The sequence below is a fragment of the Felis catus genome, chromosome A1 (assembly GCF_018350175.1).
Source record: "Felis catus isolate Fca126 chromosome A1, F.catus_Fca126_mat1.0, whole genome shotgun sequence".
In the NCBI taxonomy this organism is placed as follows: domain Eukaryota; kingdom Metazoa; phylum Chordata; class Mammalia; order Carnivora; family Felidae; genus Felis; species Felis catus.
In genome coordinates, this window is record NC_058368.1 from 192,329,567 (window position 1) to 192,355,639 (window position 26,073).

General features: G+C 40.8%; 2 protein-coding genes, 1 long non-coding RNA gene and 1 pseudogene across 7 annotated transcripts in view; 2 read left to right on the top strand and 2 right to left on the bottom strand.

The window, feature by feature from the left end:
- GEMIN5 (gem nuclear organelle associated protein 5) overlaps positions 1–3,536 on the top strand; it is a 41,341-nt gene extending 37,805 nt beyond the window's left edge. The window contains exons 27-28 of the mRNA XM_003981475.6: positions 769–865; positions 1,445–3,536. Coding sequence (XP_003981524.3) covers positions 769–865; positions 1,445–1,612 — 265 coding nt within the window. The 3' untranslated portion in view covers positions 1,613–3,536. The remainder of the gene's footprint in view (positions 1–768; positions 866–1,444) is intronic.
- Positions 3,537–4,529: 993 nt separating this feature from the next.
- CNOT8 (CCR4-NOT transcription complex subunit 8) lies at positions 4,530–21,640 on the bottom strand. 5 transcript variants are annotated; one of them, XM_011285880.4, is made up of 7 exons: positions 21,303–21,640; positions 14,132–14,315; positions 12,556–12,749; positions 9,529–9,690; positions 8,788–8,932; positions 7,715–7,825; positions 4,530–6,039 (listed from the first exon to the last, which is right to left on the bottom strand). In XM_011285880.4, the coding sequence occupies exons 2-7, from the start codon at positions 14,246–14,248 to the stop codon at positions 5,890–5,892; spliced, it is 879 nt and encodes a 292-aa protein (XP_011284182.1). In that variant the 5' UTR covers positions 14,249–14,315; positions 21,303–21,640; the 3' UTR covers positions 4,530–5,889. The 5 variants fall into 5 exon arrangements, with proteins under 5 accessions (XP_011284182.1, XP_011284175.1, XP_044892368.1 ...); XM_011285873.4 differs by lacking the exon at positions 21,303–21,640 and adding an exon at positions 20,427–21,230; XM_045036433.1 differs by lacking the exons at positions 9,529–9,690; positions 21,303–21,640 and adding an exon at positions 20,427–21,240.
- LOC123379805 lies at positions 9,592–16,335 on the top strand. Its single transcript, XR_006584677.1, has 2 exons — positions 9,592–9,702; positions 16,012–16,335. It is a non-coding gene; the product is annotated as an uncharacterized LOC123379805 (long non-coding RNA).
- Positions 21,641–23,278: 1,638 nt separating the features above from the next.
- On the bottom strand, positions 23,279–23,375 carry LOC111556750 (annotated as a pseudogene).
- Between the last annotated feature and the right edge of the window lie 2,698 nt (positions 23,376–26,073).

Genomic DNA, 26,073 nt, shown 5'->3' on the forward strand with positions numbered 1-26,073 from the left:
GCCGATCCGTAATCACTGTAGAGCTCATTTGCATATATTGCAGGGTCTTCTGCTATGGGCATTTGCAGTGATTAACAATTATTGATTGGTCATTATGCTGAGGGCCTTTTACCTAGATTATTTCTCCCCAGCACAGGGCGTAAATAAAACGTTGTAACTAGTACCATCAATAAACTGATAGCTATTATTACTAACTGTAAAAAAAAAAAAAAAAACTAAAATGTTTTGAAGCCCTTATACATTTATTGCTGTAAAAATAGTCCCATTGAAATCTTGAGTTAGAGTTTTGAGTCACTTCTCCAGTAAGCTATCACACTCTAGGCAGTTACTAGGTTTTAGTAACAAGAAAAACACTAAAAATCTTTCTAACTCAGCAGCTCTTAACCTTTGGATCACAGGACTCCTTTGAGAAGATTCAGACACTCTTTCCAGAAGAATGTGCATCCATATAACAACAGTTAGGAGCCTGAGCTGTGTCTAACCATTCCCCAGAGAAATCCAGGCTTTGTGTACTTAGCTGCAGATCGAATCCCCTGAAGGGCCTAACTTTTCATTAGAGCTATGTATCTAAGAAGTGGGGATTTGGCAAATGGTGAGGAATGATATTTCACTTTGAAAACTTCGTATCACATCACATTAAATTCCCTCCTCTTGACCTTTGTATTAAAGATGAAAGAGATAACAAAAGAATTTTATTTATAGGGTAACAGTTAAAAGTTTTGTGGGGCAAGGCATATGACTTGTAATTTTTTTTTTTATTGTTACCAGTAAAGAAGAAAAAAATCAGCCACTTTCTCTGCCTGAATTAACCAAAAGTCTTACGGAGGCAAATGAGAGAATAGCTAAATTTCCTGAGAGTGTTAAGGTAAGATATCAGTTCATTTAATAAAACATTATTGTTTATATTATCCACTGACTGGACCAAATTCTTTAAGGTCATCTAATTTTGTGTTCCATTTATAAAATTGCTACACATTTGTATATGCTTAAAAATTTAGGATCCTGTTGTCTTGGGTTAACTAAAATGTTTTGTGAGAATAGGATTATTGACAACACAAGCAATTTTATACCTCGGTCTTCAGAGAAATGGAACACATTTTGCATCTGGGAAGTAAAATAAAATTAAAATTGGTACCATGTATTTGATAGCTTACAGATGGATAGGTATATTTGAATGTGGCCCTGGTATTAGAGGAGAGTCATGTTTTGAATGAATTGAGTAGGGCTCTAGAAGATGATTCTGTCATTTGAGAAGGATACCCCAGTCTGAGCCCTCCCAGTTTTGAGTATCATCTACCCTTAGAGTTACTGAGGAAGAGCCTTCCTCAGTTCAGCCGTGCCTGAGTAGTGTCACTAGATGAGACTTTGAGTTGCTGGTGCCTTCTGTACAGGTATTTGTGAGTCCTCCAAATGCTTCCTTGTTCATCCTTGTGTCCCCTTTCAGATCTGGCCATTCCCAGATGTGCTGGAGTGCTGTCTCATTCTGCTTCACATCGGGGCCCAGTGTCCTGGCAGCGTAACCCAGGACATGCAGCAGCAGGCCCAAGAGCTCCTTCAGAAATATGGCAACACTAAAGTTTACAGAAGATACTGCCAGACCTTCTGCACGTGAATTTTCAAGGACCTTTAAGGAAACTGTGCCAAATTCCAACGTACAACACCCTTCACCACCGTGACACCGCACCAGACATTCTCTTTGATCCCTAGATGTTTTTGCAGTGATCCAAATAATACAAATGAGGGTCAAGTTTGAATTGACTCTACCCCTAGACATAGTGGAATCGGACTTTGGACTCAATTGTGGTTTCCTACTGGAGGAAAAGATCATGAAAAGCTAGAAGTAGGTATTCAGAACTAACACAGTATGCAGTATGATTCATTGTTGGTCATCTGTAAAGCCTTATGCAGGTTTCACCCAAAGAGGAGAAACTTTTTAATCACCCAAAGTGTTACGTTCTTAAACACAAACTACCTTTATAAATACTTTGCCTGGTGGTAAATGTGCCATTCTTGTTGGAGATAGAATTGATATCTTTTATGACTTGGCTTGTTTTTTGTTGTTTGGTTTTTTTTTTACTGTTTTTGTTAACTTGGGTTCTTCCCTTCTATTCTTTCAAAGACTAAACTTTGAATGTGAAATAGGTCTTTACCCATCATGTTGACTCTACCCTCCATCTGAACTTTAGATCAAAAATTTGGTTTTGTTTCATGTAATTGCTTACTTGAACACATCATTTACTAAAGCTTTAGAACAAATAACTAAAACTCAGATGTGTCTTATCCCTTCAGTTTTATAAGAAATTATTAATGGTGATCACAGTAGCTCAGGAAGAAATTGCTATTTCAGTGGTTCTTAATCTTTTTTCGATCATAGACCCTTTGAGAATTAGAACCACAGATGCTCTTTGAAGAATAATGCATAATTTTGTGTATGTAGCTTTTGGATTATTGGACTCCAGCATAATGGGATCCTATATACTATTTAATTATAAATCCTTGTTCTTCCCCCCCCCCCCCCCATTATTGAGCATTCTCTTGAGGTCTGTTCTTCTCTTTGGTTAAGTAGTTGAACAATGTCAGGAACAGATGTTTCTGTAATAGCCCAGTTGCTGGGATATAAACATCAGTCTGGGTAGGGTTGGGAGGGAGCACTCTTTCCCAATAATGTAACTATTTTCTTTGGGGATTCATTATGAAAGCTTTTCTGCTTGAATGTCCAGTTTATTTTTTAGTTTCCTATGGCTGGCATTGTTGTGGACAGCAAGAATAAAATTCATTCACAGGAACTCTAGGAAGAAAAGTTTAAGACACAGATCTGACTGACCAGGGGTTTTGTTTGTTTGAATTCGACCTAGCTTTAGAATTTAAAAATGCTAAACCCAAAAGCAAATACCATAGAATTTAGACACTCATAGTTCTTTATACAGTTGCTTGAACTTTGAGAAGAAGATGCACTGTTACTGGGGATGAAGAATCTTCTTGGTATGGTATCAGTGACTGAATTATAAATCAGATCTTGACAATTCCCTGATAAAAAATTATTGCAGTAGTTTCCCATTGTTACTGGAAAAAAAAACCATCTTGCAGGGCTTAAAAGGCCCTGCCTGATCCCAGCCTTTACCTCTTGGACTCCTGTTCTTACACTCACATCCTTGCTTCTAGATTCCACACGCACTGGTCTCTTAGGCTGCTGGAATCCACCAAGTTCTCATATTGTCTCAGTAGCTTTTTCATGTTGTTCCTCTGCCTGGTCCGTTCTTAGCCATCTCTTAGATCTCAGCTTAAATGTCCTTTCTCTAATAACTGTCCCTGAACCTCAATCTAAAAGACATCAGCGTGCTGTACTTTACAGCTCACACTGTATTTTTGTGAATTATGTACTTTGGCAATGCAGATTGTAAGCTCCAATGAGATTGGTAGAGATTATGTCTTCCATGTGCTATTTTCCCAGCACCTATTTACAGTGTCTGTTATCTAGTAGGTGCACAATAGAAACTTGCAGACTGAATAAATTGAGAAATTAGAATACTCATTAATAGCTTGGACTTAAAATCTGACTCTAAACTGAGCTCATGCATATCAGGACAAGCTAACAATTAAGCTTGTCGTTGGTAGTCAACCTTATTGCATTAGCAGAACCACAAATTTAAGAACATTTGGCAGTTTATACAGAGGGGCTTGAATTCACCCGTAATTAGCATTCTCTTGGTTACTCTACAGGACCATCCCTTTCTGAGGATAACCACTCACAAAACCCTAAATGCACTCACATATCTGTATACAAGGTGAAGTTTTTGCCAATTCTACTAGACTTGTTCCCTTTAAGAACACCTTAATAAATTCTCATCCCTCCCATGCAGTGACCAGACTCCCCACTCGACACAGAGTTCCTCAACCCTTCATCTCAATACTTCTCCTGACATGTACATCTGTCCTCAAGTGTGGCAAAGATAAAATTCCCCATTTGAATCTAAATTTAGGACACCTATGCAGGGCTCAGTCACCAGCATGCCAAAGAACTTGAAAGAGAACCACTGACCCTGACCTGTGCTGCCTTTACCACAAATCACAGTGATAAATACCTCTCTTCCTATATGTGAGCATCCCAGGCAAAAGCCTAGATTGGCTCCTATACCAGACTTCTTACAACCCCTTGTTTTGTGCCAATAGGAAGGGTTGTAAATAGTGTGGAGCCAACTCTACAATACCAGAAGCTCGCTTTGTCTATAAAGTCTGCTAATTAACAAGCTAATCCACCAAATGGAGTAAAGGGGTCCCAAGAACTAGAATTAAAACCAGTTTTCCCACTAAGGCTGGACGATCAGTGGGGGGTTGTGAAGTGAAGAGACAATTCCATTTACACAGTTGGTCATTAAAAACCTCCTACAAAATGAGACATTTTATATGCACACCAACTTGTGGAAAACTGAGACAAGAGTTTGGGGACAGTCAAGATGCTTCCAGGCACTGACTGCAAATGACCATCTCCTACAGCCAGTAATTAATAGCTATAAAAGACCAAACCTTCATGCCAGTGGTTAAAAAGAAATCTTTATTTTACAAAATTAAAAACATAAATAATATTTACAAGCATCTTAAATACCAGCTTATAATACTTGACATTTTGAATCATCTGAAATTGAGTTTTTCATAAGCTTTTAAAATGCAAGACTATTCATCCACTTCAGTGAGTTACCAGTTTTTATTTCCACCATTTCAAAGGGGTTTTTGGTTTTTCTAAATTGGCCATACTGTAGTCATTCAAAAAACAATGCATTTTTTAAATGACCAGTTTAAAAAAAAAAAAAAAAAATCACAGTCCTGAGCTTCCTACACCCGTTGTGGGATATTATTCCAAGAAAACTCTAACAAATTCCTTACTGCCCTGTTTACATGTACCACTATAACTTTTTAAACACACTGCTGGTACTCACATAATCCATCTCCCTAACTTCTCAGATTTGCTGAAAGGAAAGGCAGGGAGAACAAAGAGACATGGGGGAATACACATGACCATCTGAAATCACATTACTGAAAATATAAGACTTATGGTCCAAAATTCTGATCTTATTTCCTTCAGGAACAAATCCAGCATATTTTATTAAAATTTAAAATGATTTCAAATGATAAACATGTGACAGCAAATCTCAGTGGCACAATGGAACAGAGACTTAAAGACGCATAAGTGGTTAACTTAACACCCGTTCTGGAGTTCCTCATGAATAAAGGGTAGACAGATTCAGAAGAATTTTGTTTTTAATAAAAGTTTTCATTATCTCTTCAAAATGTCAGCACTGAGTAATTCATTTCCACATAATAGTACACAACGAAAGACTAACAAAGCGTAAAGAAAGCAAATGTCCTTGAGAAGGGTCAAAAAAGATTTTTAAAAAGGAAAGGAAGGAAAAGACATCTATATCCCACTTCACAAGAACGCCACGTCGTTCCACTTTCCCTGGAAGCCCTCAGCTCAGCTGAGAATCACGTCAAGAAGTCTTCATCCTCAGAGATGAGCAACAGATTTAAAAGAAAAATAATGACACAGATGAGAATTATATATATTTTACTAGTTCGTCTCTGACTGGTCCCGGATATTTAAAAAGGTGTCAAATGAGCCATGGATGCTGGTGGCAGGAAGCAATTGGAGAGGCTTGGGGATGAGGAATAGGGAAGACTTGTTTACAAATTCAGAGCAAACCCCTCTTCTGGATCTAAAATAAAGACGTCTTTTGTCTTCAATGCAACAGAAGTCTTTCTGTCAACGCAGATGGTAGGTACGGTTTGCTCAAAAGAAGCGTTTTCTCTTGGGGAGGAAGATAAGTACACACAAACAGTCAGCACATAAGCACCACTCTGGGATCAGGCCCACCCTCCAGAGCCTTGCCGCCATCACTGCTGCATGTTGTTGATGATGGCCAAGATGCTCATCTTCTCCTGGGCAGAGTCCACATCCTCATTCTGCTTCTGGGCCACTCCCGTGCCTAGGCCATAGAGCCGCCCACAGTACTTGGCATCATCAATACTGTCCTCAAAAAACAACTGCAGAATAGGACAGAGAACTCACGGTGAGAATCACGCCCAGAGTCCAGCCAAGTCTCTACACTACTATATCAGCACTTCCCAACTGTCTTAAAGCCCTGAAAATCTACCCAACTAGAAAGTAACTTCATTAAGAAAGGCTCAAGACATTTCCTATACACAGTCTTTTCACGCTCCTTTTATATATAGGCTCTCCTTTCTGAACAGACTTCTATTCTCCATGAGTTCTTTTACTGGCAGGATCCGTGTGCTGCTGCTGCTGCTGCTGCTGCTGCTGCTGCTGCTGCTGCTATTTAATACGGCCACCTCCATCTCCCTTCTCTTTAACAAGCAGTGCAGTGGTCAAGAGCTTGGGCTCTACACTCTATACCTGTCCGTAAGCTACGGTTCCCTATCTATAAAACAGGATAATGTAACAGTAGGATGTTACAAGTGAGATACTGGATATCACACACTTCAGCAGAGTTATCTCAACCTTGGCCTTCCTGGGCAGGACAATTCCTTGTTGAGGGGCAAGGAGGGGAGCTGTCCAGTGCACTATGGTACTGTAGAATGTTTAGCAGTGTCCCTGGCCAGTAGAGGACCTCTCCCCTGCTGTTCCACATTGTGACAACCAAAAATGTCTCCAGATATTGCCAAAGGAAGCTTGGGGGGGCATGATGCCACCAGTTTTGTTCTTCTTCCTCAAGAATGCTTTGACTATTTGGGGTCTTTTATGGTTCCACACAAATTTTAAGATTATTTGTTCTATTTCTGTGAAAAATGCCATTGGAATTTTGATAGAGATTTCATTGAATCTGTAGACTGCTTTGGATAGTGTGGACATTTTAACAATATTAATTCTTCCAATCCATGAATACTGAATATCTTTCCATTTATTTGTGTCTTCTTCAGTTTCCTTCCTCAATGTCTTACAGTTTTCAGGGTATAGGTATTTTACCTCCTTGGTTAAATTTATTCCTACATATTTGATTCTTTTTGATACAGTTATAAATGGGATTGTTTCATAATTTCTTTCTGATAGTACATTAATGTACAGAAACACAAGAGATTTCTGAATATTGACTTTGTATCCTGAAATTTTATTTACTGAATTCATTTATTAGTTCTAAGAGTTTTTTTGGTAGACTTTTTAGGGTTTTCTATGTATAATATCATGTCATCTGAAAATAGTGAGTTTTACTTCCTCCATTCCGATTTAGATTCCTTGTGTTTCTTTTTCTTGCCTAATTATTCTGGCTAGGACTTCCAATACCATGTTAAATAAAAGTGGTGAGAGGGGGCATGCTTGTGTTGTTCCTGATCTTAGAGGAAACCCTTTCAGCTTTTCCCCACTGAGTATGATGTTAGCTGCCAGACATTTGGTAAGTAACAGAATTTAAGCATAAAATGAGTGTTTGAACAAACGTGAATTTGTTTATATGAGAGAAGAAAAAACGAGAAGAAAAGCAAATAACTGCAAGAATGAGAACTGCTAAGAACGCCCAGTACATGTCTACACTTGAGCATGCTGAGTGGCCTCCATTTCCCAATGTGTCTTTGCCTCCCAAACTACATTTAAGATACTGAACATAATGACAAACAAACAAAACAACTGCTTTCAAAGTGGTCAATTTCCAAAAGAACTATAAATTTTCAACAAATCTCGGTCCACAAAGATAACCCACCACCTTACCTCTTTCATCCTGAAGAATGCCATTCCCGTCAGCAGCGAGTCTGAGCCTGCCTGATGCTGCCTTCCAATTCTCTGCAAGTCCAATTGATCGGCAACTTCCTGAAGACCTCCCTGCAGATGTAAAGAAAATAAAGATAATATTTCAGACCCGCCACTCATCTACTGGAGTCAACTAAGTCCATTCTTGTGTTTAATTATTTTGGGAATGACAAGTGGGAGCCATTTGCTAAAGCCTTATTACCCCAGCAATATCCCCTGTTCAGCCCTCCACACGATATACTGTGTTATATTTCACTTTCAACTCCTTTCTTTTATACACTATTAATAGTGTTAGACCTCTGCCCCATTTTAAAGTCCTAACTGCTATAAAAACTGAGCAAATAGTCAAATACCAATCCAATTCTAGACAGCAGATCTCTTATGTCAACAATTTATTAGGGTGTTGAGTTCTCGAACTATCTCAAGTTACGAATCCATCTAAGAGTCTGGTGCGCTCCAGACCCCATCCTTAACAAACTGCACATACACCTCACGATGCCAACTATTTCACTAGGTTTGTGGGCCCTAAGTGAAGAACTCCTCCCTCAAAATGAAAGAAGCAGAGGGCTCCCTTCATACCCAGATTAATGACATTCACCACACAAATCCCTGTGCCAATCAGCTCTATATGTACTTCTCTAGCACCATGTTGGCACCTAGCTGGCGCTCAAGAATGCAGAACCACGACAAATAATTTCTAAAAACAGCAATGAAGCCAAATGACAAGTCTGCTTTTTTGTCTTTGTTGTTGTTACTAATATTAAGAAAATATTGTAGGGGCACCTGGGTGGCTCAGTCAGTTAAGTGTTCGACTTGGGCTCAGGTAGTGATCTCACAGTTCGTGAGATCAAGCCCCACATCGGGCTCCGTGCTGACAGCTCAGAGCCTGAAGCCTGCGTCAGATTTTGTGTCTCCCTCTCTCTCTGCCTCTCCCCCACTCATGCTCTCAGTCTCTCTCTCATGCTCTGTCTCTTCTCTTTCTCGAAAATAAAGAAACATTAAGAAAAAAATTTAAAAATATATATATTGTGTACCTTAAGATTTTTGCAACTCTTCATCAAGTATTTCACATCATAAATAGATGGGAAAAAAAGGTTCAGAATATGAAAGAATTCATGTTCCTCTTCTGGCAAACGAGAATCCGTAAGTAACTTTACCATGTAGCCAAAATCATAGCCACTACAAGAGAAAATGAAGCAAGGAGTGAAAAAACAGCAGTTACCAGGCCCCAGCATTCAACTGCTTTATTTCTCAAAACTTAATGATACTCCCCGTAACTTTCAGTGTTCCAAACTAGTTTATCCTACTGTAATCTCAACTTTCTATTAAATACTAACAAACCACACTAATATGAGAGACATATAAGAGAACCCAAGGGTTTAAAAATGTGGGTTTTATCCACCAAAAATTCTAAAGTACTGAAAATGTAAATTAACATCTCTTAAGAGGAATCTGTCTTTGGAGTACCTAGGAAATTCCAGGCCATTCATTTAAGAGAAAAAGATGATCAAGTGCTTTGATCTCCCCTCCTCCATCTTTCCACTTGGAATGTACCCACTGATAGCCAAATGACAGAACCCAATACTGTATGAAACAAACCAGTATGTGCTCCAAAGTACTTTTTTAAAAACTGAAACATGGGCCAGTTACCATTTCAATTTCATAACTGCTTCATAAGTCACCGGAAGAAGATAGCAATCAGTACTGCAAAAATAACATCAGAATGCAATCCCCTGCTGCCAAAGAAAGAGAAATATAGATGCTCTGAGACTGACCTATGAAATGAAAGCCATTTGACGTTGTCACAGAGAACCACCCCTGATGTCATAAGCAGCTCTGCAAAGTGCAATGTGTCAATCCCCTCCTCCTCGTGCTTCTGAAATTGTAGTCCTGAGTTAGCAAGGAGATCTATGGAATCCTGGGAGTACATGTCCTCTCTAAAAAAGAAGGTATTCACTTCTTAGTGGTGGATAATCTAACAGAAGTAGTGGGCAGCAATGTTAACACCCCCTTAAAATTAACATCTTATAATTACAGAACAGGTATCCTTGAAAGGCTTTCATAATTTAAGAACAGATCAATTCATTCTTTCCAATATTCCAACAAGCATGCAAAGTAGATAATCTTATCTCTGCGGCAGATGGAAAAGTGAGATTTGTCCCCACAAAATAAATTTCTTAAATACAAAACATCCACATTTCTCACTGTTTAAAGAAAAACAGAATCAACCAATACAAAAACATTTAAAATAGAATACTCTTAAAAATGTTCTTATAATACCACCTCACAGAAATAACTGTTAACTCATTTTATATAGCCTTCAGACTATATTTTCTCCATGTACACAACAACCTCCATCTCTACACCTACATAGCACAGACCATCTTTCCAGACCACTATTGATAAATACACATCCTTTGCAACTCTGGCATAATACTCCACTGCAAAGATACATCCATCAATTTAAACACAGGAATATTTATAATACCACCTATCACAAAAGTAGGGGGAAAAAGACATCATTTTCTGATGGATCCTTCCATTACGTTAACTTCTTTTCCACTAGATTTCACTATTTTTTTTTTCCTTTCATTTGTTTTTCACATAAACTTAAAAGACAACTAGGGAATTTTTTATTTTCCTTTGTGTATTAATTACCATTAAGGTATAAATAACAGGCTTTGACAACGGACTAAAAAAAAAAAAAAAAAAGAATTAACGGAAAAAGGAAAGGAAGTTAAAGGAAAAATCCAGATCGTCTCCCCAAATTATTCCTGGACCTCAAAGAAATCTCCAAAGTACATGAACAATCAAAAAATTATTCCTGAGCTACCAAATGCTCCTGGGTGCCCAGTTAAAGAATGCAGTATTCAAGAACTGTGGTCCAGTAAGAAATACACTAAAACCACCTCATACAATCAGCAAAATGATAGTCTCCCCTAATTTTTCCCCATAAAAAATTATATCATCCTCAAAAACTTAAAAACAGAACTACCAAACGATCTAGCAATCCCACTTCTGGGTATATATCCAAAAGAACTAGAAGCAGGGTCATGAAGATTATCTGCACATCCATGTTCATAGCAGCAATACTGAAAAAGTCAAGAGGTGGAAACAATTGAATGTCCATCAGTGGATGAACAGGTAAACAAATGTGGTCTAAACATACAACGGAATGTTATTCAGTCTTAAAAACAAAGGAAATTCTGACATGCCACAACATGGATGAACCTTAAGGATATTATGTTAAGTGAAATAAGCCAGTCACAAAAAGACAAATACTGGGTGATTCCATTTATATGAGGTATCTAAAATAGTCAAATAGACAGAAACAGAAAGTAGTACGGTAGTTACCAAGAGCTGGAGAAAAAAAAGAAAAAGGAGAGCTGTTTAGTGGGTAGTGTCAGATTTGCGAGAGAGTTCTGGAGTTCTGTTTCACAACAATGCAAACTTACTTAACACTACTGAACTGCAAACTTAAAAATGGTTACGATGGCAAATTTTATGTTATGTATTTTTTTACCCACGTTTCTAAAACATCAAAATTTGCCCACTATCAGGCTTCAGTTTCACCTACTCTTGATTAGCATCTACTCTATAGCTTATTTCTTCTGTTATGAAACATAGTAATCTTATTTTACAGATAAAAAAACTGAATTACAGAAGATAAAATGAACTCCAAACCACCCAGCTAAAAAATGGCAGAAATGCAATTCAAACACTGATCCCCTAACTGGGGAACTGACTTTACTTTTTCACTTTAAACAGCTATAATTCACGTAACTAAACAATTCACTCATTTAAATATACAATTCAACAGTTTTCAATATTTTCAGAGTTGTGCAACCACCACCACAGGCCACTTCATCACCTCAAAAAGAAAACCCATACCTATTATGCAATCATTCCCCACTACCCCATAACATAACCCCCCTATACTCTAGACAACCACTAACCTATTCTGACTCTACAGATTTGCCTATTTTGAACATTTCATATAAACAAAATCATACGATACGTGGTCTTTTGTGTCTGGCTTTTTTCCCTTAGCATAATGTTTTCAAAGCACATCAATATACAACATGTATTAGTACTTCTTTCTTTTACTGTCCAATAAGCCGCTGCCTGGATATACCACATTTATTGTATCCATTCATCAGTTCACAGACATCTGGATAGTTTCCACTTTAGGGCCTTTACAAATAATGCTGTAATGAACATTCACCACATACAAGTTTTTGTATGGATGTGTGTTTCCATTTCTCTGAGGTATATGCCTAGAAAAGAAATTACTGGGACATATGGTAACTCTCTGTTTAACCTTTTGAGAAACTGCCTATTTTCCAAAGAGGCTGCACCATTTTACTTTCCCAATAGCAATGTATGAGGATTCTAATTCCTCTAGACCCTTGCCAACATTTGTTCTTGTGTCTTTCTCATTATAGCCACCCAGTGGGTGGCTCACTGTGGTTTTGATTTACATTTATTTCCCTCATGACTAGTGGTGGTGACCATCTTTTCATGGGTTTATTAGCCATATCTATATCTTCTTTGGAGAAATTTCTAGTCAGATCTGATGCCCATTTTTAATTGAGTTGTCTTTTTATTGTTGACCTGTAAGTGTTCTTTAAGAGGGACTTTACTTTCTGAGATTCCTTATTCCATTCTCTGTTTGGCTGCTGTGTCCAATCCTTACCTGGTTTCAATAGAAAGAAAACTTTAAATTAATAAAATCAGTTAGAGATCACAGTCTGTACAAATGTAGCAGATCTAAGAATAACACTGAGAAGTGTCTCACTTACGTAAGATTAAATTTGAAGTTGAACTGCCAAGTGTTGATTCCAGAAGGATATTCTCCCTTTTCATTTGTGAATGTAAGGCCCAGCTGGATAATTTTTAGAAGGTCAACATTGCACCGTAAAAGCTGATACTGGTAATCTATGGAACTACGAAATTCACCAATTGGTCGCACCACAACACCTGGAAATTCTGTGTCCTAGAAAAGGAAAAGGTCTGTCATCATTAGGTTTCACAAAACAGTGGATGCTGAATTTATCATTCATAAAAATTTTATCTCAATTTATAAAAGTTATATGACAAGCCCAAGCTTGGGCACAAAAACCTATCTTAAAATAATTGATTTTGGGGGGCGCCCTGGTAGCTTAGTCGATTGAGCATCCGACTTCAGCTCAGGTCGTGATCCCACGGTTTTGTGGGTTCAAACCCTGCATTGGGCTCTATCCTGACAGCTCAGAGCCTGGAGCCTGCTTTGGATCGTATGCCTTCCTCTCTCTCTGCCCCTCCCTCACTCCTGCTCTGTCTCTATCTCAAAAATAAATAAACATTAAAAAAATTATTTAAAGAAATGTATGATTTTGGGGCACCTGGCTGGCTTAGTCAACTCAGCATCCAACTTCGGCTCAGGTCATGATCTCACAGTTCATGAGTTCGAGCCTCACGTCGGGCTCTCTGCTGTCAGCACTGACTCCACTTAAAATCCTCTGTGCCCCTCTCTGCGCTTCCCCCACTCGCTCTCTTTCTCTCAAAAATAAATAAATATTTTTAAAAATTAAATATTGATTTCATTGATATCTACAGAAGGAGCACTAGAATCATGAAGCTTTGTGCAGCAACTTAGAGAAGATCCTAGGCAGGATGTAAGAGCGGCTGACTAACTATAGATCAATTAAGGACATGCTAGGTTCGTATACAGTGAATTAAAAAAAGTCTAGATTAAGAACAAAGTATGAACAAAAATACAAACATGGGGAAGTGAAACAGTAATTTAAAAAAACAACTGCTATACTTACCTTGAGTAAAAAGCCTGGAACAAGACCACAGAGAATTTTAAATACACGGCTAAAGACATAATGCTTATGAGTAATGGGGACTGGAGCACAGAAGGTACATCCTCCTCTAGAAGAGGCTGTTGGTATCACCATGACACACATCTGCCTCTCCAGCCACTCACCACCAGGCAAGAATGCGAATCCCATGCCAGATCTTCCCAGTGTTTTCCAGAGATACCAGAAATCTGGGCTTTAAGAGAGGTCTCTCTATATTTAAATGCTGATAACTAATTTTTAAAAAAACACTGTCAAATTCACCGCATCTGTGGTATAGATGTGCCCTACTGGCTAACACAACTTTTGCCTTAAACACTTGTCAATACAGAGTAACATTACAAAAAGTCTAAGATACTAGAGGTTACATCCTTCTCAGACCCACTAGCTACCTTGAGGTTTCATAAAAGCTTCACAACCTTCCACCAAGTTTAATTTACCATGGCTTTGGTGGAAGTCTTTCCTTCAAAATCTCACACTGAGTATTCCCTAAGTCCGCAGCAGAAGGTGAGTTAGAAAGAGTGGAGCTCTTTACCATGGCAATATAACTATAGCTGAGCACAATTTCTCGGATCTTCCTCATCTCTTCTTCTAGATTGCTGGCCCAGACTTCACAGATAACCTGGCTGTTCTCCACAAGTGCTGCAGGCATCTTGAAGAAACTTGAGCAGTCACTTTCAGCTGACTTTATTAGAGGGCAAGCCAATGGTTGATCTGATCTAGATTCAAAAACATATTTTGAAATCACATAAATGTACACACTGGCAAGATGCCAACAAAACAAAGGTATCAAAAAAATCACTTCATCAGTTTAATAAGCTAAAACATTAAGATAGTTATATTTGTATTTATTCCCCATTTATTATGACGGGGAAACCTATCTTGGTCAAGACACACACACACACACACACACACACACACACACACACACGTCTTTAACCTGAAGAAACTAAAATTACTTAAGAAATCTGAAGAAACTGGGGTGCCTAGCTGGCTCAGTCAGTGGAGCATGTGACTCTTGATCTCAGGGTTGTACAGTTGAGATGCATGTTGGGTATAGCAATTACTTAAAAATAAAATAAAAGAAAGAGAGGGAGGGAGGGAGAGAGACAGACAGACAGAAACAAACCTGAAGAAACTTTTGCCCAAGCTGCCCTTTAGCACAGAAGTGAAACCACCACCCTAAATCAGTTTTTGAGCCCTTTCCAGACTACCTAAACACTAAAATAGCCTCCAATGACCACAAATACTCCCTTATCTGTAACTTTCACAACACTTGCAGAGACCAAATCATGGAAACATTTTTAAAAGAATGTCTTTAGCTAGTTTACATGTACCTGGATCTCTGAAAGCCTGAAAGAATGTACATCTAAGTCTTAGTGACTCCTCCCTCCACCCCCTAAAAAAGGAGAAATTCCTTTTCTCCACCATCAAAAAGTCACATATAACTAGAGGCAATTAACTAACGTAACACAGTGCCTCTTTACATTTGTGCAAATAGATCATGAAGTGAGGGATTTTAGATTGTAAAAACCAACACCACTAAATGAATCTTTAACCACCACAATGAAAATCAGAATTGGAGTTATTAAAGTCTACTTTTAAACACATAATAATATAAAGAAACTAAGCAATTCAACAATAGGAGTAGAGAAGATGGCAAGTATGTAATTTTTTTAAATGTTAATTTACTTTTCAGATAAGAGACAAGAACACAGGTGGGGAAGGGGGCAGAGAGAGAGGGAGACACAGAATCTGAAGCAGGCTTCCAGGCTCTGAGCTGTTAGCACAGAGCCCGATGGGGGACTCAAACTCACAAAATGTGAGATCATGACCTGAGCTAAAGTCTGACACTTAACCAACTGAGCCACCCAGGTGCCTCGAGAAGATGGCAAGTATAAATAATTCAACAGGAAAAGATAATGATTTACAATGTATATTCTGGGAGGAAACTAGGGGGAAACAGTAGTCTACAAAATGAAACTCAGTATAGTTCAGCTTCAGAGTAATGCTATTATTGTAGCAATGAGATGCTTGATCATAAAATGACCAAAAGGAGCTTATCATAATGGCGTTTAAAAAGGCAACCCCCAAAGCGCCTGGCAGCTCAGTCAGTTAAGTGTCTGACTCCTGATTTTCAGCTCAAGTCATGATCTCACAGTTCATGAGATTGAGCCCCACATAGGGCTCTCTGCTGACCCCGCAGAGCCTGCTTGGGATTCTCTCTCTCTCCCTTTCTCCCCTGCTCATGCTCTTTCTCAAAATAAATAAATAAACTTTAAAAAATTAAAAAGGCAACCCCACCACAGGGAATACTCAATACAATGTAAGAGTGGACTCCAGTATATACACATATTCAGAGGAAAATTCCGAGAAACAGTAAAATGAAATCTTTCCTTCCTACTTTCCTGACAGGTAGATGCAACCATAAGAATGCGGATCAAAACAAAACTGTCATTCTCAAACGTCATCATTTCTCCGAGAAAGTTCTGGGAAACCTGTTGGTCTGTCAGCAACCCTGAAAGATTCCATTTATTCAAGGTATCCTACACTTCAACAGATGTTTCTCTGAAATTGTAACAGACTTACTGTAATTACTCTAAAACTTAAGTAGACTGTGGTATATTCCTAACAAATATGGGTGGACACTTGTTAAAGGCAGAATCCATTTCTTCTCATTTCCGTTCTGTACACAATGGTATGAATTAAAGACTTGCAGATGAACATATAAAGAACATCCAAAAAGGGGTGAAGTCCAAACTGAGTGTGGAGTAAATTCCACTATATGACCATAATTAAGAGAATGCAAGGACTCTGATTCAATTCTACGTTGTGTTTAAGGTTTTCTCCTGCAAGATGGCACAAAGCCATTTTTATGCCCATTAATGTTAAATCAGTACCACTTCACTTCCTTATTTTCCTAACTGAAACAATGCACTTCCTTTCTGGTGTCATTTCAGAGATTGGGCACATTCAGGGTGGTATGGCCGTAGACTGGTATCGATTCAAACACAACCATAAACTATTGCAGGGGAAGTGGGTATGACTATGAATACGTTTCTCTAAGAGTGAAGCAGCAAAAGGGACCCAAGCAAAAATATGCCTTTGGCCTCCAAACAGAAAAGAGCAGACTTAAAAAGAAGACAATTAAGTATTTACACTAAACCCTTAGAACCAGGCTCCCCAGCTAAGAAGCTCTTAAGGGTGTGTCAAAAAAAAAAACAAAAAACAAAAAACAAAAAAACAAAAAAAACTCAGGAAATAATCTGAAGAGGCTCCCTCTGGTCAAAGAAAAGATAATATAAACACCATTATGAATAGTCAGTACAATGTATTCAGACTTCTCCGACAATTCACTATGAACTCATGGATTTAAACCTAAGAAAATAAACCTCACTGGTCACCACTAGAGAATGCTAGTAAATCAATCTATTTTTTAAAATACGTGTCTTGTCTTTCCTACGTAAACTGTACTAAGTAACTTAAGAGGTGAGGGAAAGTTTCTTTTAATAGAAATTATAAAGCTAAGAAATACGGACTGAGAGAATCTCACTGTTCTGTAACTCCCAAAGAATTCATAGATCTGGGCAATATCAAAATGGCATCTATATGGAATACCCAGAAAAGGCAAATCTATAAAGGCAGAAAGTAGACTACAACAGTGGGATGGGAATGGGGATTAATTGTAAATGGCATGAGGTATGCTATTGAGGTGACAGAAATGTTACCAAACTCCACTATCTGATGACTGCACAGCTCCATATATTTAGTAAAAATCACTGAACTCTACATTAAAATGGGTAAGTTTTATAGTATGAATTACACATCAATAAAGTTGTTAAAATATCACAATGGCTGTAATTACTATAAAAAGAGACAACCACATACCATTGCCTCCTGACAGAATACATCACCACTATGAATAAGTCTTGCCAAAAAAAAATCTAACTTGAATCTGACCAAACCTCTAGACCAATTTACAGGAAACAAAGAGGACAGAGGAACATGTTAAATGACACCACAGAAAGGCAATCAGCAAAATCCAGAAACTACTGTGGGAATCTACAGAATAACCCAGATTTTTCAACAAATTGCAAGTACTAAAAGTAAAAGACTCTACTGGGTGTCTGGGTGGCTCGGTCGGTTAAGCGCCCAAATCGGGTTTGGGCTCAGGTCATGATCTCATGGTTCGTGAGTTCAAGCCCCACATCGGGTTCTGCACTAGTAGTGTGGAGCCTGCTTCGGACTCTCTCTCTCTCTGCCTCTCCCCTGCTCATGCTCTCCCTCTAACTAACTAACTAAATAAATAAATAAATAAATACACACAAAAAAAATTTTTTTTTTAATTTTTTTTTCAACGTTTATTTATTTTTGGGACAGAGAGAGACAGAGCACGAATGGGGGAGGGGCAGAGAGAGAGGGAGACACAGAATCGGAAACAGGCTCCAGGCTCTGAGCCATCAGCCCAGAGCCTGATGCGGGGCTCGAACTCCCAGACCGCGAGATCGTGACGTGGCTGAAGTCGGACGCTTAACCGACTGCGCCACCCAGGCGTCCCAAAAAAAATTTTTTTAAAAAGTAAAAGACTCAAGAGACGTATCAGCCCATCAAAATCTACAGACCTTAATTAGGTCCCGCTTTAAACAAACTATTAGAAATCTTTTTAAACTGACATTTTTAAGACAAAAGTCTGAATAATGGCTGGTTTTGGTTTTGTTTAGGGGGGTTGCTTTTTTTTTTTGGTGTTATATTGTCACGTTTTTGTTTTTTTTTTTTAAAGAGTCCTCATCTTTTAGAGATAATGCAAAACAGAGTACAGGTGATACAAAATGTGGGATTTTGCTTCAAAGTTAACAGTGGACAAACCTCACAACAACTTTGTACAGTGGTGTCTTCACTACATTTTGCAGATAAAACAGACATTTAGACACATTAAATTTAAAAAGCACTATCATGACTTCCATTTCCAAGAAAAATTTTTTAAAAAGCTAAGCCACTTTCAAAAAGCTAACCATTGCTATATATATCTGATAAATGGGGAACATAAGTGCAGACCACTGGCAAAAATACCTAAGATGAGTTCTCACACCAAACCCTTATCTAGGAAAATTGTGGGGGAATAGCTTGCAAACCCCAAAATGTAATGCCACTCGAAAGCTGAAAAGGAATCACCTTATGCACATTTAGCTTAGCATAGATTACTGGTTATGCTAGCCAAAGAAGAGAAATAATGATACTGAATGATGCCAGCAATTTTGCCTGCTACTTTCCACTCAGCGAGCACATGCTCCAGAAGAAGCCTAAGACGGGAATCACAAACATACTGTTCTCCTTGGTTAGTCTTCCTCCTCTCTCAGTGCCTCTCCGTGCCAGCAGGGCATAGCACACCTCACAACGTGGAAGGACTCTATTCCATTCAAGTATGTTTATTGGTGCAACACAGACCCTAAAGTTAGGCTAATTACTTTACCTGGGTTGCAACCAGAGAAACAGTAACAAGTTTAAAGGCTTAAGGAAAAACTCTGCTAGATTTACTGAGAAACGGAATGGCCCTGATGTACAACCTTGTACCTCCTAGGGAATTTTTAAGGATAATTCTGATCCCCATGCAGTTTCCCTCACAGGCTGACTTTAAAACTTGAGTCTCCCGTGAGCTACTCCACTCTATATGAAAGCAAAATACAAACACTGATACCTGTTGGTTCCCAGCATTAGACTGTTCAAGAAGGAAAGGTCAGATACAGGAATTACTGAGGTCCTTGCCCTATGCTGATCTGCAGTAAAATCTGTGAGCTCGCTCCTGCTGACCTATAGGATAAACTTCTCCAAAGCAAAGCTATTTACCCAGACAAGCTCTAAAGAGCAACTACGAATAAAGCCACTGGCAAGCTTTCTCTGCAAGCAATCCAGAGACTTGCTTAGGAAAAGAATGTTTGGTTTTTCCAGTTTTGTTTTGTTTAAGCCTAAGTGTGCAAGGAGACCATAAACATCACTTCCTCAATTCTAGAGAACTGAACAAAGGCTTTACCGCACATGGATAAGATGGAAAAGGAAGTGGGAGCAAGTTAGAAGAAATGGCAGCAGCTTGGAAGAGGGTCCTCTCCATACACGGCCCGCCGTCCTCCATCACCTCCGCCCCCAAAACAGTGTCCGAAGACAACTACCCTGGACTTAACCGCAGTTCAACCAGTTCTTAAAACCAACCATGTGGTCCAGGCCTCCAGAGCAATAGCTACGGCTCATAAACAGAATAGCAAAGAAAAGTTGTGGGGCCAAAAGAACCAAGAAGGCGGAGGCCCGCAAGGTTCCAAACTCAGGTCCTCTCCCTTACAGTCTCCCATCATCGTTCTCTTCCTGTTCTGGATCACCCTCCCTCCCCAAACAACACTCATCCCGCCCCTCCTCCTTCTACCCTCCCTCTTTTTTTTTTTTTTTTTTTCTTTTTTTAATGACACGCCTTCGGGCCAAAACGACCTGCGTTCGAACCCAGACCGACCAGCTGTGTGGCTTTGCATAAGCTACTTAACCTCTCTGGTGCCTCAGTTTTCCTATCTTGTAAAATGGGTTTAATAACATACACCTCGGAAGACTGCAGTAGATGTTAACAGAAAGCAAATAAGGTGTTTGATAAAGTCCTGGCAGAAACCACTAGAATATCATTATCGTGTGGTAGTGGTTGGTAATACTACCACTATTCGATGGCCCTCTTTCTCTTTTCACACCCCCTGCCCCTCACGCACGCCCCAAAGCCCCTTCCTCCCACAGGTCCCCGATGGCCTCCCACACTCTTCCATCTCGCTCGTCTCTCTGGTGAGCGCGAGCCCGCTTACCCTGACGGCTGGGCCCGCGAAGCGCTGGCTTGCGGGCTGGCGGGCAGAGTCCCCCGGGAGCGGCGGCGGCGGCGGCCCCTGACCCGGCGCTCTCCTACTGCCCCGGATCTGCTCCGGGAACCGAGCGAGCCAGTGAGATGGGCGCCCTCGTGCCCAGAGCGGCCTTACGCACTGCCCAAAGAAACCTGGGCGAACCACTCTACCCACTGGATCCTCCCGACTCGCCTGCTCCCTTAGCGTCCTCCAGACGGGCGCGCGCGCGCCTGCTCATGCCTGCTCCTCCCCTTCTGCGCGCCGCGGCGACTCTGCGTGTTCGTCCAACCCGTGAGCTCGCGGGGGCAGTGCGCAGGCGCAAAACCATGAGGGCTCTCCGAAAATGCGGGGCGGGGCGGCCTCGGCGGACGCCTGCGGAACACGACCCGTCCCAGGCCTTGGCGCGTTAGTTGCTCTGGCTCAATTCAATTTCGCAATACTACTCCTTTTTGGTTCTTCCGCGCGCCCAGGGGAGAGGCGTGGTCTAGAACTGGCCCCCGCTCGGGGTGGGCGTGGCCTAAACATCAAACCCGAGGAAGGGGCGTGGACCATCTGACCAAATCCCCGAATTGCAACTCCCCCTCCGCCCTGCTTTGATAGACCGTTAAAATCGTTGGCAGGAGGCGACTTTGGGGGGAGGTTGATGGGGGTGGATCCTGATCCCTTCCGTCCGTACTAATGCAGCCCCTTGGACCCCTCAGTTACGAAACATCTATCTCTAGGCTTCCTTTCTGGCAAACAATTAGTCGGGGGTGGGCAGCACCCCCAAACCCAGTCTCCGTGACGTCCGGCAAGGCCCGCCTCCCTCCTCCCCGCCTTACAGAGTCGGGAAAGCAGCGTTACCACAGCAACCGACCCGCCAGGGCCTGCTCGAATTACAAAGAAGATGCGGCCTCCCGTGGGAGAACCGCGTCGCCCGGCGGTCCGAGGAGCTTGGAGGCGGCGGTCAGTAGGCAGGCTCTGCACGTTTTCCTTGAGAGAACACTGGGCCCGGGCCTGGCCTAGGAGCCTCCAAAGCCTCCACCCGCGCCCTGATCCTTTCTGGAGAGAGGGGGCTGTCTACCAACTGCTGTCCTTGGCATCATTTGAGCAGGCTCGGCTGCAGCGCTGCCTCGTTCTCCGGCCCTGGGGAAGAAGACAAAGCACCGACTTCCTGCACACAGCTGTCAATTCCCAGCCGCCCTTCTAGCCTCTCCCGCAAGAGCTCCACCCAGTCCCCGAGACTGGCTAGTGCGGACGGCCCAAAGCAAGGCTCTAGCCACAACCCTAGGAGCCTTCCCTTGAAGAAGGCTGTTGGCAAGTGGATAGCAAATTTACTCCCAAGCCACGGGGCCTTGCTGCTTTTAAACATTTCCTCCAACGGGGATTCTCCAGAATCCTGCTTCCATTTCCGAGGCTGGGAGGCAGAGCAAGCCTTCAGCGGCAATTTCAAACCGAGTACCCAAAAGCTATTCTCCAGGGAGGTGAACTCCCACCCCAAGTCCCCAGATCAGAGCATCAAGTGCACTTTCTGAACCCCACTCCTCATCTCCCCTCCAAATGAGGGTCTGTCTCATCTGTAACACAGGGCTGTAACTATCTCATAAGGTTATTGCCGTATTAATAGAAGAAAAACACCTCACACTGAGGAAGACATGTAAGTCTATTGAATAAACTATTGTTTCTGGCGTGTCTGTTATCCCTGTGATATTCAGTGTTTGTTAGCTCTGGTGCAGGCTTAACAATCATTCCATTGAGCAATGCTGACATGGAGAAGGCAGGCAAAACACTCCACACCCCACCCATCTTGTGGGTTTCTAATGTCCTTTCACCCACTTGCAACTACATTCAGGAGAGGACAGCCCTATCAGGAGCTAGTCACATGAAGAGCAGTCTCCGCAATCCTTTCTTAGACTTTTGGTTTGTTTGTTTGTTTTTTTTTTTTTTTTCCTGCAGCACTGGGCCTGGTGTGTACACTGAAACAATCAAACAGGAAACACACTGTCTCCATCTCCAGAACCCCCACCCTCACCCAGAACTGGGTGTTCATTTCTCAGGTTATTGAAGAGAAATGAAAAACACAGATGGCTTGTAGTTCAGGCAGCATTGGGTATCTGTTGTAAACAGTGGAGCCTATGCTGTATTTATGGATTGCAAAATTAGAACAATTGTGTAAATCACTGATTCTCAATGGGAGGGAGGCCCCAAATGAATGAGAGGGTAGTTGGAGAAGAATATATCCAATAATATAATTTCCTGGGGCACCTGGGTGGCGCAGTCGGTTAAGCGTCCGACTTCAGCCAGGTCACAATCTCGCGGTCCATGAGTTCGAGCCCCGCGTCGGGCTCTGGGCTGATGGCTCAGAGCCTGGAGCCTGTTTCCGATTCTGTGTCTCCCTCTCTCTCTGCCCCTCACCCGTTCATGCTCTGTCTCTCTCTGTCCCAAAAATAAAATAAACGTTGAAAAAAAATTAAAAAAATAATAATAATAATATAATTTCCTATGTGAATAAAAAAAAAAACTTTTGTTTTTGGACCACAAACTATAGAAAGTAAGTAAGGCTTGAACAAATCTCAGCTAGGAGAGTATAGGTTAAATATTCCATTGCATATTTTTCCTTGCTTTGTCAAAGATTACTTGGCCATACGTTTGTGGGTCCATTTCTGGGTTCTGTATTCTGTTCCATTGATCTGAGTGTCTGTTCTTATGCCAGTACCATACTGTCTTGATGATTACACTTTTGTAGTATAGCTTGAAATCTGGGATTGTAATGCCTCCTGCTTTGGTTTTCTTTTTCAAGATTGCTTTGGCTACTCGGGGTCTTTTCTGGTTCCATACAAAAAAATATGGAATGCTTCACGAATTTCTTGCGCAGGGGCCATGCTAATCTTCTCTGTATCATTCCAATTTTAGTATATGTGTTGCCAACATGAGCACGAGAGTATTGGTTAAATAAATTGAAACACTGATTGTAACATGGTTCTGCTTAAGAAGCAGACGGGGGAAATCCTTGTCCAGCCAAGCCTGTTATTCTCAATGCATGCATTTCTTATCAGGGAAATACAAATCAAAACTACATTGAGATACCACCTCACACCAGAGTGGCTAAATTTAATGACTCAGAAACAACAGATGTTGTTGAGAACGGGAACCCTCTTGCATTGCTGGTGGGAATGCAAACTGGTAGAGCCACTCTGGAAAACAGTGTGGAGGTTCCTCAAAAAATTAAAAATAGAATTACCTATGACCCAGCTATAGCACTGCTGGGAATTCACCCAAGGGATACAGGATTGCTGATGCATAAGGGCACTTGTACCCCAATGTTTATAGCAGTACTTTCAACAATAGCCAAATTATGGAAAGATCCCAAATGTCCATCAACTGATGAATGGATAAAGATGTGGTTTATATATATATATATATATATATATATATATATATATATATATATACACACACACACACACACACACACACACACAATGGAGTACTACTCGGCAATGAAGAAGAATGAAATCTTGCCATTTGCAACAATGTGGATGGAACTGGAGGGCATTATACTAAGTGAAATAAGTCAGTAAGAGAAAGATATCATATGTTTTCACTCATATGTGAAAGCTGATAAACTTAACAGAAGACAATGAGGGAAGGGAAATTAAAAATAGTTACAAACAGAGAGGGAGGCAAACCATAAGAGACTTTTAAATAGAGAACAAACTGAGGGTGGAAGGAGATGGGGGTCAGGTGAGAAAGGAAAATGGATGGTGGGCATTGAGGAGGGTGCTTGCTGGGATGAGCACTGGGTGTTGTATGTAAGTGATGAATCATGGAATCTACTCCCAAAGCCAAGATGCATTTTTTTTTAAGTAGACTCCATGCCCAGCACAGAGCCCAACACAGGGCTTGAAATCACAACCCTAAGATCAAGACCTGAGCTGAGCTCAAGAGTCAGCCACTTAACCAACTAAGCCACCCAGGTGCCTGAGATGCATTTCTTAAAGTATATTATGTGTAGGAAGATAAAATGTTTGAAATATAAGTTGACCCTTGAACAATGCAGCGGTTAAGGGCTCCAATGCCCTGCACAGTTGAAAATCTTTATATAACTTTTGACACCCCAAACTTAACTATTGATAGCCCACTGTTAGCCAGAAGCCTTACTGATAACATAAACAACAAATTAACATGTTTTGTATATTATATGTATTGTATACTGTATTCTTTTTTTTTTTTTTTTTTGAGAGAAAGACAGTTCTCAAGCAGGGAGGGGTAGACAGAGGGAGAGAGAGAATCCCAAGCAGTCTCCACACTGTCCACACTGTCCTTGCTGTCAGCAGGGAGCCCCACGCAGGGCTAGAACTCATGAACTGTGAGATCATGACCTGAGCCAAAATCAACAGTTGGACATTTAACCGACTGAACCACCCAGACACCCGTATATATTGTATTATTACAATGAAGTAAGCTAGAGAAAAGAAAATGTTATTAACAAAATCATAAGAGAAAATATATTCACATTACTGTACCATATGGAAAAAAATTCACATAAAAGCAGACCCACACAATTCAAACCTGTGTTATTTAAGAGTCAACTGTTTTTGGATTTGAAATACAAAGTTGGTGGGTGGCAGCGTTCAGTTTGAACCCAGACCCACCCTCTTCCAGGATCTCAGGACCTCTTCTCAAGAGCACTTCCTTTAAAGGAGAGCAGCCAGGAGAGGGGCATCTTACACAACCTTGGGGTGACAAGAAAGCTGAGCAATTCCTCAAAGACAGGATGAAGAGAAAACCCAGGAGGACCAAAGAGAGATTCTCATTTATGCAAGCCTTACTGAGGACCTACTATGCACCAGAATTATACCACCGAGATACACAAAGCTCTTGCTTGAAATGACTATAGAAAAAATTGCCTGCTACTCCAGGGAAACACTGACCATATAAGCTAAAAACGTTCAGGAAGAAAAGAACCAGAGGTAGAATCGTGGACAGGACCAGGAAGGAAAGTCTGGATGGGAAAGTCTATGAGCAATGATATAAGGGTCGGGATAACAGAAGATAGAGAAAAACAAATTCTCCACATAGTAAGTGATCAACAATGCGTCCACATAACAGTGATGCCCAGAGCATTAGAAAGTGGGAAGTAGGGGCACCTCGGTGGCTCAGTCAGTTAAGCATCCGACTCTGGATTTTGGCTCAGGTCATGATCTTGTGGTTGGTGGGATCGAGCTCCCCGTCAGGCTCTGAACTCAAGTGTGGAGCCTGCTTGGGATCCTCTCCCTTCAGCACTCTCTGCTTCCTGCCCCTCCCCCACTTGCACACACACATGCACACACGTGTGCGCTCACTCTCTCTCTCCCTCCAATAAACTTAAAAAAAAAAGTAGGAAGTAGTGGGGAGTACTGTTATATGAAAGGAGCTAGATTAAAGTGGGCATTGGATCAGGTAGCAAGGTTTGATCAGTGCAGAAGGCAGACTCGGTCTGCAGGGAAATCTATACGTTATAGAAATATCTGGAGTATTAAAAAAAAATACTGCTACCTCTGAAAGGAGAGAGGAGGAAAACATGGATAAGTTATACAAAATTAATTAATTTGTGAGCAATAATTGCGTGTTTCCTGAGCCCTTACATGGTGCC